The following is a 15,840-nucleotide window of genomic DNA, read 5'->3' as shown; positions in this document are numbered from 1 at the left end:
TGACTCTTCTATGAACAATGAGGGAAAGGCTGTTGATGTAGTCTACCTAGACTTCAGCAAGGCCTTTGACACAGTCTCCTACAGTATTCTCCTGGAGAAGCCGGCAGCCCATGGCTTGGACAGGTACACGCTTGGCTGGGTTAAAAATTGGCTGGACAGCTGGGCCCAGGGAGTGGTGGTGAACAGAGTGAAATCCAGCTGGTGACAGGTCACCAGTGGTGTTCTCCAGGGGTTGGTGTTGGGGCCCAGCCTTTTTAATATCTTTATTGATGACTTGCATGAGGGAATTGAGTGCACCCTCAGTAAGTTTACAGATGACACCAGGTTGGTGGGACATGTTGATCTGCCAGAGTGTAGGAAGACCCTGCAGAGAGAGCTGGACAGGATGGGTTGATGGGTAGAGGGCTGAGGTCCAACATGGCCAAGTGATGGGTCCTGCATTACTGATTGATGATCTCCTGAACATGAGCCAGCAGGGTGCCCAGGTGGCCAAGAAGGCCAACAGCATCCTGGCTTGTGTCAGGAGCAGTGGGGCCAGCAGGGCCAGGGAGGTGCTCGTCCCCCTGGGCTCTGCTCTCTGAGGCCGCCCCTCGAGTGCTGGGTTCAGCTTTGGGCCCCTCACTGCCAGAAGGACATCGAGGCCCTGGAGCCTCTGCTCACAGGGAAGCAGGGCCAGGAGCAGAGGGAACGGCCTCGAGTTGTGCCAGGGGAGGCTCAGGTTGGCAATGAGGAGACATTTCTGCTCAGCAAGAGCGGTCAGGCCTTGGGACGGGTTGCCCAGGGAGGTGGGGGAGTCCCCGTCCCTGGGGGTGTTCAAGGAGAGGTTGGACATAGTGCTTGGGGACAGGGCTTGGTGGTGACATTGGTGGTAGGGGGTGGTTGGAGCAGGTGATCTTGGAGGGCTTTTCCAAACCTAATAGTTCTATGATTAACCTTTGGAAGGCAACTAAGAATATATATATAAAAAAAGCTAGCATTTTCACATTCTGCATTTTCTTCTTTTACCCACAATGAATCAGTCTATTTCATATGAATTTGCTGAGAAAATTTCACCCATGAGACATTTAGCCATGTTTCTGTGCTAATGAAGTCTAAACCACCCTGTCTTTATTTTCATTTTTTTAGTATATAATTGGAAGACTCTTGACATTTTGTTCATCGGACGTAAAGAAATTCTGTCAAGTATTGGCCTCATTTGGGCAGCCTCCCTGGATTGCTAAAATACCCTATGCAGTCATTCTGAGTCAGGGTAGCCTCTTATGCTTTTCAGGATTCATTATTTATGTTTTCTTTTCTTCCTTGTCCACAGTATCTCGGCCTCCCCATTGTTACAGGTAATGGACAATTGATTGTAGCTGAGTAGGTGGGTCTGAAGTAAATGGCAACTGTGCTGCTGTAACTACAGGCAGAATTTGGCCTTCAGACTTTCTGGACCTCTCCTGCATACTTCTCTGTCTGGGTCTTTATTCTTAATGAAAATAAGAAGTATTCTTGGAAATCGTGTTATGACATCTGCGAAAACACGGCAGTCACAGCTTCAAGCAGTTCATACATAACTGGCTCAGCTTTTACCTCTCTTTTGTTCTGTGCACAGAAGGAAATGAAGCGTGTATGATTTTCCTGAGCACATACATATGTATTCATGTGAGTGTTGCTGTGCATTTGTCATACCTCGCCTGGAATAACCTGATCCCATTGGCCAGTTTAGTCCTCATCTGGAAGAAAATCAAAGATCTAAAAAAAAAAAAAAAAAAAATTACCTAAGCAATCTCATTAAGTTTAATGAAACTGCTGATCCAGGCTGAGAAAACACATTATTAATGCTTTCTCTGAGAAAAGGTGAGCTGTGTTGTTAGCAGAGATTTCACTGGAGAGTGTGTATGAGGACAGAGTGCATTCATCAACACACAAACTTCAAGAAAACATTCATCTTACAACTTAGATATATTTTGTTTCTAAAAAAAAAAAAAAAAAGTTGAAGTAGTTTCTTGCTCAGGGAACAATTTACTCTACAAACTTAAGGGACAGCTGTTAAACACCTCATGCAATAAAAATGATTCTCTGCTAGAGCATCACAGTTATGACTGATGACTAGACCTCAAAAGGGCTATATTATTCTGTTAAGCACTGCTCATATTGAACAGGATAATTGTACTAAAAGTCACATTTCCAGGCAGGTTTGCAGTGGAGCCTCTGATCTGCAAAGGAAAGGTGCAAGTTCTGGCACCATCCTTGTCTGCCTCTTCCTCAGCTCTGTGCAAAGCTTATGGCATTTGGTTTTGTTAGGCAATATTATGCAGGGATGATACTATTTGCCCTCAGCCACTTCTTATTTAAGAAGGCATTGAAAAAGAAAAAAAAAGGAAAATTGTGCTAGCTCTTCTGTACCATTCAGCATAATTATTTTCAGGTACTTGAGATTTATACCGCTGTGGAGAACAATAGGAAATTGCAAGTGAGAAAACATTCATCAATGATCACAGGGAAGAAACATTTTTATTTTTTTTTCTGTAGTTAGGTGGAAATAATAGCACTTGCAGATCTGAAAATAGGTGTTGCTGATCAAAGCGCACCATTCGCCTTGTCTTCACCTCAAAAAGCTTCCAGCTGTTTCTGGCCTTCTGAAAGGAAACTATAAAATGAGATTTTATTTCCTCGCTGCAAATTGTGGGCAAAATTTAGATTTGGGCTGCGCCTTAGAGATTGCTCATTTCTAAGATTTTTTTTTTTATTATTATTTATTTTTTCCTGGAGAACTATGGAAGACACCGTAGCCAGCATTTACCTTGTGGCCACTGACATCGAGAATCCTTCCTTGCAGTGCTGTGAAGCATATCAATGAGCCCTCTCTCGAGCAAGCCACCAGCTTCCCGAGCACTGCATTATACACTTCCCCAGTAAAACGTCTAGACGGGAACAAAGGGAGTTTCTCCTGCTAGCATTTCCAGCAGAAGCCTCCGCACACTGGAGCTTTCAAATTATATAGGTGGAAAAAAAAGAAAAAAAGGCTCGATTCCTTTCGTTTTATGTGATTTCCTGTTAAAAGACACGCCGCGGGTGAGGCAGCTGGTAATGAATTTCCGTAAGGCAATCAGGGCACGGGTGTGTTTAGTGCAGGTGTGGACCCAAAAGCAGGAGATTTATGCAAGCTGGAACACCCATGGGATGGGTGCCACGAGGCGGGACACCTTCCCTCCTCTTCATCCAGCCCCAGGGTGCACATTTCCTTCGTAAAATCAGAAAAGCCGCGAGACGAAGGGCGGAAAAAACAAGTGCACATGGCAAAAATGAAGCCCTGGGGGCCAAAGCTTGTCCCGGTGGTGTGTTTTTTCAGCAATTGCTTCACAGAAAGTTTTGTGACCAGGCTTTTTTTGTTTGTTTTCTTGTTGTTTTACCAATAGGCTTTTTTTCTTCTTTCTTGCCGTGACACGGCAGCCACAAACTGACACCACATCACCTTCAAGCCTCAGCTGTACCCCGGAGATGGTTTCTTTTCCTATTTCTAATCTGATCTAAGGACTGTTTAGAAGATATAATTTATTGTGTTTTGTTTTGTTTTATTTTGTTTTGTTTTTCTGTGAAAACCACGGATGAACCACCCGTGGGTGCTACCAAGCCCAGACCTCCGGATCCATCCCTCACAGCTTTTGGGCTGCGGGGCGGGTGAAACGAAGCCGTGTTTTGGGTGCTTTTGGGGCACGCACTTTATTACCACTTTATTACCACTTTATTTGCACAGAATCGGGCTGACTGATCGCCACAGCGAACCGGTGGCGATTTTACGCCAGAAAACGGCCGGACAGCCTCCACCTCGCCACATTTCCTCGCACAAACAGCGGTCGGCGGTTAAAACCCGAGCTCTGCGGGGCGTGACGAGCCCGCAGCCCGCCGCCTCGGGCTCCCTCAGCGCCTCAGCAACGCGCGCGGGCTTTTTGTCCCCTCTCGCCACCCGTCCCCAGCCGCCGGGCAATGGCGGGACGGCCAGCAGCGCGTCCACAACAGCGTGTGTGCGGCGAAAGACTACAACTCCCATGAACACCCCGCGGCGGAGCGCATGCGCACAAACACCCTGTGTCCATCTCACACCCCGCGCTTCTCCCATCTCAGCCGGGGAAGGGAGGGGAGCGAGGGGACTACAACTCCCAGCGTGCCCCGCGGCGGTAGCGCATGAGCAGTGCGGCGCGCCGCCATCTTGGTCCTGTGAAGCGGTGCTGCCGCCGCCGCCGCCAAACAAACCGGAGCGCGGCACCGGGAGGAGGGGGAGGGGAAGGGAGGAAGAGGAGGAGGAGGAGGAGGAGGAGGAGGCAGCCGAGGCCGGGCCCTGCCTCTGAGGAGCCCCCTTCGATGTACCGGGCACGGCCGGGCAGGTGGGTCCTGCTCGCCGAGGCTTCGCGCTCCCCGCGGCTCCCGGTGCCTTCCTCCGCCGCCTCACCTCAGGGCCCGGCCCGGCGGCAGCGCCACGGTCCCAGGCCGCCCGTTGCTCGCTGAGGGGGTCCCCTCAGGGCTCTTTTGCCCTTTTTCCCTTCCTAACCCTCTTTTTCCAGCCCCTCCGGTTCTCCTCCACCACCCCCCGGTACCGGGGAAAGGTGGGCGGGGGGCTCCCGGTGGCGGCTGCCCCCTGAGGGGAGCCAGCAAGGCGCTGGGAGCTGCGGTGGAGCCGGGGCTTTTGTTCCCGGTGCCCGCCTCCCGCCGTGCTGGCAGCTTCCCCCCCCCCTTCCCTTCCTCCCGCTCTCCTCCGGTCCTTTTTTCCCGTTTATTTTCCCCGTTATAACGAGGAGATGCCCCCCCTTTCCTTCCCCTTTCCTTCCCCGAAACCTCGCCGCCATGCAGTGGGGAAAGGGGGTGTTCCCGTTTTGGGGGGGAAGGCGAATTTCACCGTGTTTTTGCTTTGCTGGCATAGGAGAGGCTCGTGCTAAATGTGTTCCCCGAGGGGAAAGGTGGTGGTGGTGGTGTGGGGGGGGCGTGCGGTTAGCTGGAAGAGTTCCTATAATAGGTGCTCTGTGCATAAAGGGAGGGAGGAGACTGGAGAGCATCGATTCGGGGAGCGTTTCGGCGTGAAAAAAAAAAAAAAAAAAGGGCTTGAGGAGGAGATGGGAAACTCGGGAGAAAGGCTCAGCTGGTGGATCAGAGGAAGGGAGGATAAGAAGCCCGTGCCCTTGCAGAGCCGCTGGATTCCTGCACGGTAACACATGCCAGCACAAAAGCTGGAGCCGGAATGGCAGCGAATGTGTTGGTGGAGTTGTGAGCAGACAGTGGAGTTTGCGTTCATCAGCCTGGGAGCTGGATAAATGGTGGCCTCGCGCTGACTGCATTTCTGTTCCTTTTCAGCCAGGCCGAGCTCTGGGGGAGCACAGAGGCGAGGGAAAGATGCCTGTGGTGTGGCCAACTCTCCTGGATCTCAGCAGAGATGAATGCAAGAGGATCCTTCGCAAACTGGGTACAGTAAGATAACAGTCTGTGGGTCTGTATGTTTGCCCTTCCCAGATCTGCCTGCCCGCTGCTTTCGTGAAACACTTTAATGCGTCTACAGGCAACTTACAAGTCATTTCCTGCCTTTTGCATGTGTCATTGGTTTGACAGCCTGGGCTTAAAATGATGGTTGGCAGATGCTCTGCCTGAGCAAAAGGAGTAGAACGGAATTGGTTTGGTTTGGGTGAATCTCTCACGGACGTCCTGGTCCATCTCTGCCTTGAAGTTGCAGTGCTGTATTTTTCATGGCTATTAAGGTGTGAGAGGTCTTCGTTTGCTTTTCAATTCTTTATTTGTACCCCAAAATCATGGAATCCTACTTTGTTTGATGCAGCGAGATTGAGCACAAGTAGCAAAGGTTCTGGTGTAAAGATCTGAAACAAGAACCCAACAACCCGTGTGATAAGTTGTGATTTTTCAGTCTTCGGGTACATGGATTGTCAGGGAAATGTGAAAACAGCGTTATCACCTCACTACAATAAGCAGCAGGAGCTTTTGGCATTGTTTCAAATCTAGCTCAACATCTGGGTACCTTGCCCAACAGGAAAATAAATATATTGTGAGATTTTTCACGTTCCATTGTTGTAAATATATGAGTACAAGGAGATACAGCACTGTCTATATAATAAAAATATTTGCTGTTTCCAACACACACACACACACACACACCTTTGGGTGTCACAGGGGAGGAGATCTTTTGTTAGATCAATGATCTGACAAAGCAACGTGCTTCTTGTATTCTTCAGGAACTGAATTTTTGTATTTAGTTAGTTTTTTTTCCCCCAGTTAAATGATGCATAGGATTAGAAGGAAAGGCTGTCCTCTGAGGAGCATAATGTAGGAGATGATGTCAGGAAGAAAGCTGAGACTGCCACAAACTTCCTGTGACAGTTGAGTCACTTAGCTCCTTGTTTGTATTTTACTTGGAACTTAAAAGCTTGTGTGCTGTGCTCCTTGGCTGTGCAAAGGTTCTCAGACGTTATGAAGCCACTGACTTTATTTTCTGAGAACTGAGAAGTTATTTTTTCTTGATTTCCTCTTTATTTCTCTTCTCGGGAATCTGGGATTCGCGTTCTGTTGAAACAGACAGTGTCACAGACGTTGTGCACAGCACCAAAACGAAGCTGTACGTCCGTTGAGGTGACAGCTCTATGTCTTAAGCAAGGCTCAAGAAGTACAAAAACTAGGAGAAAGTGCGGGATGCCAAAAAATTCAGACCGGATCTGTGCTACTGAATTATGTTCACGTAGATCTGCTGGCTAGAAGCGTGGAAAAAGGAGAAAAAAAAAAACAAAAAAAACAAAAAAAACAACTTCCACCCCAGCTGATGGCGGTGTGCTGGCAGAACCCTGCTGGTGCAGCTGAGCCAAACAGAACTGCAGCTACACCTCCTTCAATGACATAACCTAGGCTGACAGGAAAAAAAAAAATAAAAAAAAAAAAGCTTTTTTTTTTTTTTTTTCTTTGCTGGCATGAGCTGTGTCCCCACAAGGGGGCCCTGCCAGCGTAACAGAGGATCGCAGCTTGTAGCAGCCGTGGCTCTTGGAGGGTAGGTAGGAAAGCTCTGGGTTTATCCAGACACAGCAGGAGGCTGCAGGGGGAAGGAGCAGGGGCAGGGGGAGCGAAGATCTGTCTGCCAGCCGTGCACCAGATCGATATTGCTGGATGCAGAGCCCTGCCTCGCCAGCTCCACACAGCTCCACGAGTGAAATGCCACGGTGTAGGTGAGGCTGAAACGCATCTCCCAGGCGTGCAGTACCTAGCGGTGTCCTGGGTTCGTAACCTTGCACCTGAAATAATGCTATTTACTTGTAAAAGCCAATTTTTGAAGCTTTTTTTTTTGCCTCTTTGACGTGTTTCATCTTGAAAAGAGAGCTCACCGGTTCGTGACCCCTATATAAGACAGAAGGGTGAGGAAGCTGGTCGTAGCTGCTCTGTAATTTACTTAGCTTACCAACTTCCCAAAAGCTGCAATGTGCATTTAAAAACCTTCGTGTGAAGCATCTCCATTGAAATTGCAAAAAGGAGAAGAAAAAAAAAAATCTGTCCTTGCTAAGTAATTATATGGTTGTATGTGGGGATTACTTTACGTTGTTAACAGAGGAAAATAATTAGTTTCTTAAATATTGTAACACGGTTGTCTAAATAAATGTTGATATTAGTAATAACCATTGCGTTAATTAGCAAATGTTTTATAACCGAAGCTGTAAATGCTTCTCTAGGTCACTCGGCATCCCTGTGCAGGCTGCTTAGCCAAAGCGACTCTGCTTTGGGTTTTGTCTGCTTAATCAGGACAGGAGAGCAGGGCTTCTTTTCAACACAATTCCTCAATTTGATTTGTAAATGAGCCCTTTGGAATCCTAATCTGGAAGCTTTTCAGAGCAGCATCCTCTTCTTTATTGTGCAGGAAAGTTCCAATGTGGTTTTGGGCCCTTGTTAGCTTGTGGCCTGCCCCTTTGATTTGTGTTTTTGGTTAACCTGGGATCTGTTGTGGGGTTGGGTCGGTTTGCTGCAGAAAAGGGGTGCTGAATGAAAGTCATCTGCAGAAGCAGTGAAAGAATTTGTCCTGCTGGCTCACAGCGTGGTTCCCAGGAACATTTTCTTAAAACATTAACGCTAAGCCTAGAACAGCAAGTCATTCTTTGGGAATCTGGCAGGCTCCAACATCACTTGCACTAGGTGTGTTTTCACCCTTCCCAATAGGACAAAATCCAGAAATTCCAGTAGGCTTTAGAACTATTATTTTTTTGAAAACACTGATGGAATATTTCCATGAATCACCTGGTGTAATCGATTTGTTCCGTCAGAGTTATGTTTTTGCGTGCTGATCCTCACGATGCTTCTACGTTTAAGAGTAGCTGGATTGTTTCTTTCATGCTCTGGACAGGTTTAATTCACTCGCAGTGCATTGTTTTCAGATTCGAGCTGTTGTACGTATCAAATAAATGGGCATAAAAGATAATGGTGAGCATATTTAACAAAGCAGAGCTTATGTTCTCCATGCTAATGAAGGAACAGTGTTAGGAAAAAATCATTTGCTCTCTTGGTAGTGTATTTCCTCTGCAAGCCAGGCACTTCATGGAACTGTTAATAATAAGTTAATTCATTAAGTTTCTTCTTCTATTGTTTCTAGAGAATTCTAAGGTACCGTCCGGGTTCAGGGACTGTTTCTTCAAGGTCCCTGACTTGAACTGCCAGCTCAGAGCTCGAGATGTTCAGTTGGGTGTATAAACTAGATAATCCTCTGTGATGATAGAATTGTTTCATAGAAAAGCTGTCCACTGCGGCGTAATTGACTGAGAGAGTTCTAAACCATCAATCTCTTTTGAAAAGCACTAAATAATTGAAAGACGTGTTCCTTTTAATGACTTTGAAAATTAATGGAAAACTGTCAGTAATACTGAAAATAATGTTCTTCCTTTGCTGCGAGCGTTAAATAGAAATACCATTTGCTCTAATTCCTCAGAACTGGAGGCATATGCAGGTGTCATCAGTGCCTTACGTGCACAAGGAGACCTTACGAAAGAGAAGAAGGATCTTCTTGGAGAGCTCTCGAAAGTGCTTAGGTAATCCTGACCTTTTTAAAATAAGAACAAGCGGCCCGTTCTCTTTGAAGGTAGTACGTGCTTTTTCTATCACTCACATCCTAAAGCAAATCTTCATTTAGAGAAGTAATTCTCCATCTTGTGGAGCTTTGATTCCAGTTTGGCTTTGAATAAAGAAAACAACTGTTCCTCTCTAGTTGAAGATTTGCTGTTTGTTGATGGTTTTGGAGATATCTAGCATTAGAAGCATCACAGCTAGCTCGTGAGTGCATGCTGGCTCGGATTTTATTACAGGTAGGATTTGAAGATCTTCAGGCTCAGGATGCAGCAAGGAAGAACGCTGCATGTTTGCTGCAATTTTTTCTACCATGTACTTTAAATTTATTGCACTGTTTTGCAGTGGTACCCAGTGAACAGTAATGTTCTCTTCATTCTTCAGTAATACTTTGTGAACAATAACACATTCATTCTTTCTCTCTATGATAGCAAAAATTAAGTGACAATCTCTTAAATGTAACTGCCTGTTCCCTTTCGTCTCCCTGACTGGATTATTCATAAGTTTCATTTTAGCTGGAAGTTTTAGATAAATGTTCATGTCTCCCTCTGACTAAAATATATTGACTTTTTTTTTTTTCTTTTTAACAGTATCTCAACGGAGAGACATCGCGCTGAAGTTCGGAGAGCAGTAAATGATGAACGACTCACGACTATTGCACACAAGTAAGTTCTAGGTTATTTTCTACATGATTTCCAAAGGTGCCCATTATGCTATTAGCTGAATGATACAACTTTCAAAATTGATGGCAGTTTAAAGAACAGTAGTTAAAACAGTATATGGCCAAAGGAGTTACTGTATCTGATTGAGATCAGGGTGCTGGAAAGGATTATTTTAGTACTCGTTACTCTCATTTGCTGCACAAGCACAACTTAGGAGACAGTCCTTTGTCATGAGGAGCTTTCCATAAAATAAACAGAAGAAACAGAATAGAGGGAAAACAAACAGCATGAACAGCTTCTTGTGTACAAATTTCATCTTTGTTTTATAGTTGTTTTTAAAATTTAATTTTATTTATATCCATTCGAAAACGTTATTTTAAAAGAGACTTAACTGTAGAAAGACAAAGGGAAGGGAAGAGGTGGGAGAGAGCAGTGGAAAACAGTCATATCAGCATAGAGGGGGGAAAAATGGTCAGAGTGGAGAGAAAAAAAAAAAAAAAACAACACCCTGCAGCAAGCTGTCTGATGACATCAGTGTCCACTGTTCCCGGCTTGATGCAGCTGCTCTGCTAGCATCAGCTGGGCTCGTTCCTCCTTGCGTTTGCTTTCCCAAGCTTCATGTGATTTTGAGAGGTGGAGAGGAGCAAGGGGGCAAGAGCTTACGTATCTCTGGAGGTAGTTAATAACCTGACCTTTAAGAAACATGCTTGAAAAGTGATGGATTTTAAGTGTGTTTTTTTTTTTTTTTTTCCCATATTTTTTTCTGTGTTATAACCATCGATTTTGAATTTGACTCATGTAGCTTAGGTGTTATGGGGAGGGGAAAAAAGGAAATTGGGCAGGTAGCAGGCTGCTTGGAGTTAGCAGTTGTCAGAACTGAGACTTGCCAAAATCAGCATGCCTCTGTAGCGCTACAGAAGGACATTTTAGTATTTTAATGCTTATGTTTAAAGAGTTACAACTTGCTGTTTACCAAACAAAATCCCACCAACTTCTTTAGCGAAAGAGAAAAAATAATAACTCAGTATTTAATTGTCAAATCTGGATTATTTTCTTGAACCAAGTATCCTTTTTAAGTAGTAGTTCTGTTTTTAGCATTTTACAGAACAAGCGTACAGTTTGTCCTGATGTATCGAACTTCAAACGGATGAGATATTATAATCCAGACAAGGTGCAACTATAAAGTGCTGCATCTCTTTATTTTTCCTCTGGTAAATTCTTTGTAAGTGATGGTTGGTAATACAGTATTTGATTTAAATAATTCGCTAACTCACTAGGAAAGCAGTCTTTGCTAGCTTTGCTATGTGCAACATTTGTAGTCTTGTTTTTGATTTAAAAAAATGTATTTTTACCTCAGCTGATGCAGCTCTGCTTATACGATGTGAATATGTATGAAGAATGCTGAAGCATATCAGAATTTAACAATGGAGCAGATCCTCTGCATTTTACGAACTAATTTGTGGTAGATTTTGCTGCAACTTGCTTGCAATAGTTCATGTGGGAAGTTGGTTTTCAGAATATATTAATACATTAAACGGGTTGGTTTGTTTAAGAACGACATAACAGCATTGAAAAATAATCTGTAATTCGAGTTTTGCTGATTTAACAAATGACTGGTGTAAAACAGTCGGAAACAAACACCTCTCGATCTAGATGAGAACAGCATTTTTGGGAAGCATTCTAGTTTGTGTGTAAGTACTCAGGTTAAGAGAAAATCAGAGCAGCAGGTTGGTTTCTCTTGAAGAAGTCGCACAGGTACCTAAGTCATTTCATGTCCTTTTACTTTGGGACTACATGAATAAGTCTGAGAAACTTCTGCTGAGGTAAAACAAGATCTGCATTAGAAGCTGAGGGTTTTCTCCTGTAATGTGATCAGTTTGTGTAAAATTTTATGAAATCTATTGGATATCTATGTATTGTCATTTAGAAATAGTATATTAATTCTACCTGAATAGTAGATAATCTGGTGTGGGGGGGGTTTGAACATGACATCCACAGATCTCTGGCCCGTTAAGGGCTGTTTGTAAAACAACATTACAAATAAAAGAAGCAGCAGCCCTCAGGTTTGCTATGGGAGGATTTTGACAAATGGGGAAAAATGTATAAGTGCTTTCAAGAAATGAGGAAGGTTTTAGATGATTTCTCTAGTATGGCTTTAGTAACAGCCTTTTAAGTTTTCATTGTTGCAAAAAGGAAGTTAAATAAGAGTACTTAAGCGTTTTGGAAAGTCAGCAGAATACTTAAAGAATGTGCATTTCTGTTTAGTATGTCTGGACCAAATAGCTCTTCGGAATGGTCTATAGAAGGTCGTCGACTGGTGCCGCTGATGCCACGACTCGTTCCGCAAACAGCTTTTACTGTTACTGCCAATGCTGTTGCCAATGCAGCTGTTCAGCACAACGCATCTCTTCCAGTTCCTGCAGAAACTGGAAACAAAGAAGGTGAGAGAACGCCGAGATTCTAGCACAAACTGTGGGAATATAAAAATAATGTCACAGTATAAATTGTTTTCTTAGTGTTAGGTACTGAAGAAAAAAATGAATCTTTTTTATTGCACAATGTTTGTAGAAATATATATATATTTTTCTTTTAAATATACCTTTGTAGTGTGTGTAGTGTAAATCTGAGAGCTTTGTGTTAGTAGTGAGTATACAAGGAACTGGAAGTGGAAAAAAAAAAAATGGAAAAAAGCCACGAAGTGAGGAAATTCACTGCTTAACTTGTTAAGTTCTGTAAAGTATAAAACCTTAGATTGATGGTTGAAGGCTCTGTAAAGTTCTGTAAGTCCAGAGTATTTTGTTTTAAGAAGGTAGGTATAGATCTCTGTAGGTCTTGATGCAAGTCAAGGAAATTTTGTTGGCTTTCTTTTTATTTTTTAAAAATGGATCAAGTTAAAAGATTGATTTCCACTTTTCCTGTGGCTTGAAATAATGCTAGTACACATTCCATCTGATTTGGCTGGATGGGCTTGAAAGCAACTAGCGAGTGTGTAACACTTCTTGAAATAGGCTGCTTTTTTTCCTGTTTTTCTGAGAACTGTTGGACCACTGTGCTATTACTTGTAAGCAACATTTAAAAAAAAAAAAAAAGCCAATTGTTCATTATTCAAGGAATGTTTTAGTTCCTTAATGGTACATCAGTTGAAGAAGAGGAACAAACTATTTTCTATCAGTTAACAGTCTAGATAAGCATTGTAGGTCATTTATAGAAAAGCAGATACTGAGTTAAGAATAATTTTTAAAATACATCAAGCTGGAAAGTAAAACATCTGATTATGATAAAGAAAAAGAAGAAAGCATACCATAGAATTGGCAGCACAAATTTCTGGGCATGGGAGAAGAGAAGGTTAGATTTCTACCTTTGAAGGCAGTTAATTCCATGGCCATGCTGAAGTCAAACCCAGGACTTTCAGCAGTAACAGGATTGCAGAGGCAGAGATGTGGATAATGACACAGTAAGTCTTTGGCTTCTGTTTCAGTTGCTAAGCTAGTGATAGAATTACAGGATCCTGCACTTCAGTTATATGGAAGGTGTCTTTTCTCCTCTTCAGTGGTGGTTTGCTATTCCTACACAAGTACCACTTCAACCCCAACATCTACCCCTGTTCCAAGTGGCAGTGTAGCAACAGTGAAGTCCCCCAGACCCGCCAGTCCAGCCTCCAATGTAGTCGCCTTGCCAAGTGGAAGTACTCTTTACGTCAAAAGTAAGTGATGCTAGTAACTGATTAACAAAAGGGAAAGAAAAGGACAACCTTGTGGCTGAAGCATGGAGCGAGTTAGATGCTCTGGCCTGTGGCGAGTCATTTAATGCCTTTATGCCTTAGTTCAGTCTCAGGACTGAATAAATTGATTCCCTTTCTCGGAGAAATTGTGTTCAGGATAAATCCACTGACTGTAAAATGCTGCAGGGAGCAGTAGTGGCAAGGATAGCAAGACTGGAAAGTATTTTGAAAGTAAAACATAGTCGTTGCTATATTTTCAGTGGATTTCTAATCCAGCTTGGTCAGGAGTTGCCTCCAAGGTGGCACTGCATGCTGTTCTTCAGAGGACTCCCTTCTTCCCTCTCCTGCTTAAGTAATGCATGGTTGTCATTTAGTTGAGTTAGAAAAGATCCCTCCTTCCCCCTTTCACTGTTGACCTAGACCTTTTCAGAACACAGTAGTTTGGAAACTATGCATGCCCTTATTTTAATTAGAGATTCAGGTATTGCGCTGTTCCCCAGGTGGTCAAATCTAGCCTTGTGCTGGGTAAGGATTTGGCTCTTTGCATACTATATGCAGCTAGAAGCTTGAGAGAATACAGAGATTTCTGAGTTGTGTTTGAACAAATTACAATATTTATAAGTCGAGTCATTTTGTGATTTATTTTGAAGCGGATTTTAGTGAAGTTTGCATACCTAGGCAATTATGAAAATCCCATCAGATATGAAATCCCATCAGTTACCCATCTTCACATATTTTTTATTTACTAGGTTTGGAAACCCAGGGTGTAATGTTTAGAATCAGTCTTTCTTCACGTTGTTTTGTTTGATTTTTTTTTTAATTTCTTGTCTAATAAATCAGCTAGTTCCAAAAGCAGAGTATGTCCTCATAAATATGTTCAGCTCATCCAAGATAGTTTTATCTAATAATTAAAAATGCATTAATCTGTCCTTATTTGAATTTTGGTGCCTATTAAAATGCAAATGATTTTTAAAAAGATTAATAGTGAAGTTGATCAGAAGTGCTATTTGCTGTTTTTGTGGATGTTGAAGACAGTTAATATTTAAAATTATAAATATTATTATTATTAAAATTATAAATATTATTATTATTATTATTATTAAATATATCTTAGTGCTATATGTGCATGTTTGTATAAACTTCTGGCTAGCCAGAAGTGTCAAATTGAACATAAACCCAATGTTAACTGCAAGCCATCATCTGTATCGGCTGTATCAACCCACAGAAGCCATTACGTTCAGATTTTTCATTTTTCTGATTTATTGCACTAATCACTTTGGCTTTAGTTTGAAGATTCGGGGGAAAATGTTCTTAACCTCTTAAAAATTTAATTTAGACTTCTGTTGAATGATTACATGGTAATGAGTATAAAACCAGTCTAGACGCACAATAGAGGGATGAAAGGTTCTCATTTTTATTCCATCCATTCCTAGATTTTTATCCCTCCCCACACACACTTGAAGTGCTTTATTCTATTTTTTTTAACGTAATTGTGCATCTTCCAGAGCATGTTGTTACCAGTCACATTTTAACCGATTTGGTTAAGAGCAAACCCAGGAGGCCTGAGTTAGGTTTAGGTTTGTTGTTTTACCTCATTCATGTCACAGTCTGATGGAGCTATTAACCCCTCCGTGCCTCTGCTTCCTTGCAGCGTGAGTTACAGCCCAGCTCTGTTACCTTTTAGCTAAGGGCTTGTGAAATATTTGGCTCAAGCACAATTTCTGCCATGAAATTACAGGAACAGCATCCTTACAAAACCCCAGCAGTGAAAACAAGGAATGAAACGAGCTGTACCTAAGAACAAAAGATAAATATTCAGCTAGCTTAATTTGCTGCTCCTTTCCTTTTGTGGAAGGGGACGCCTACAAATACTTCTTACCTCCAGTATTTCTTTGTAACCCACCGAAGTACCAGCCAAGTTGCACGTGGATTTGTGATTCAGGTGGATACTTGGATGCTTTTTGAAGCTGAAAGCAAGCTCAAAGTAGAGCCTTGGCTTTTCTGTAGTTCAGTTTCATGATGCAACCTCCAGCCTCTGAAGTGTACCTGCAGATGAGCTGTTCCTAGACTAACGCAGAACGCCAAGTTATAAAATTGTCATTTTTCACATGCTGTGCCACTAGGCCTTCTCTTGTCCATATTAATTCCTGCACTTTTACTTTCTGAATACCAGAATATTTAGTTATTTTAATTAGAGATTGACCGTAATTAGATCCTGACCCTAATTAGAAGCTGACTGCCAACCAAGTTTGCTTGGGTTACCAGCAAGACTGTTTTTTACCATCATTTTCTGTCTGTAAGCCACAGGCATACAAAAGGAGGTCTTCAGTCTTGTTCTGTATAGGGGAACTGAGTCTTTCCTGCATATCTTTTGTGTTTGTTTTTTTT

At 42.9% G+C, this 15,840-nt stretch overlaps 1 protein-coding gene across 1 annotated transcript in view; it reads left to right on the top strand.

The window, feature by feature from the left end:
* The first annotated feature begins 4,307 nt into the window (after nt 1–4,307).
* The window catches only part of EMSY (EMSY transcriptional repressor, BRCA2 interacting), a 38,495-nt gene continuing 26,962 nt past the window's right edge, over nt 4,308–15,840 (top strand). The window contains exons 1-6 of the mRNA XM_032204822.1: nt 4,308–4,367; nt 5,329–5,437; nt 8,936–9,035; nt 9,660–9,734; nt 11,997–12,172; nt 13,282–13,434. Of these exons, the coding sequence (XP_032060713.1) occupies nt 5,368–5,437; nt 8,936–9,035; nt 9,660–9,734; nt 11,997–12,172; nt 13,282–13,434 (574 nt within the window). The 5' untranslated portion in view covers nt 4,308–4,367; nt 5,329–5,367. The remainder of the gene's footprint in view (nt 4,368–5,328; nt 5,438–8,935; nt 9,036–9,659; nt 9,735–11,996; nt 12,173–13,281; nt 13,435–15,840) is intronic.

The sequence above is a fragment of the Aythya fuligula genome, chromosome 1 (genome assembly GCF_009819795.1).
Source record: "Aythya fuligula isolate bAytFul2 chromosome 1, bAytFul2.pri, whole genome shotgun sequence".
NCBI lineage: Eukaryota > Metazoa > Chordata > Aves > Anseriformes > Anatidae > Aythya > Aythya fuligula.
This window is presented reverse-complemented; position numbering and strand designations above follow the sequence as displayed.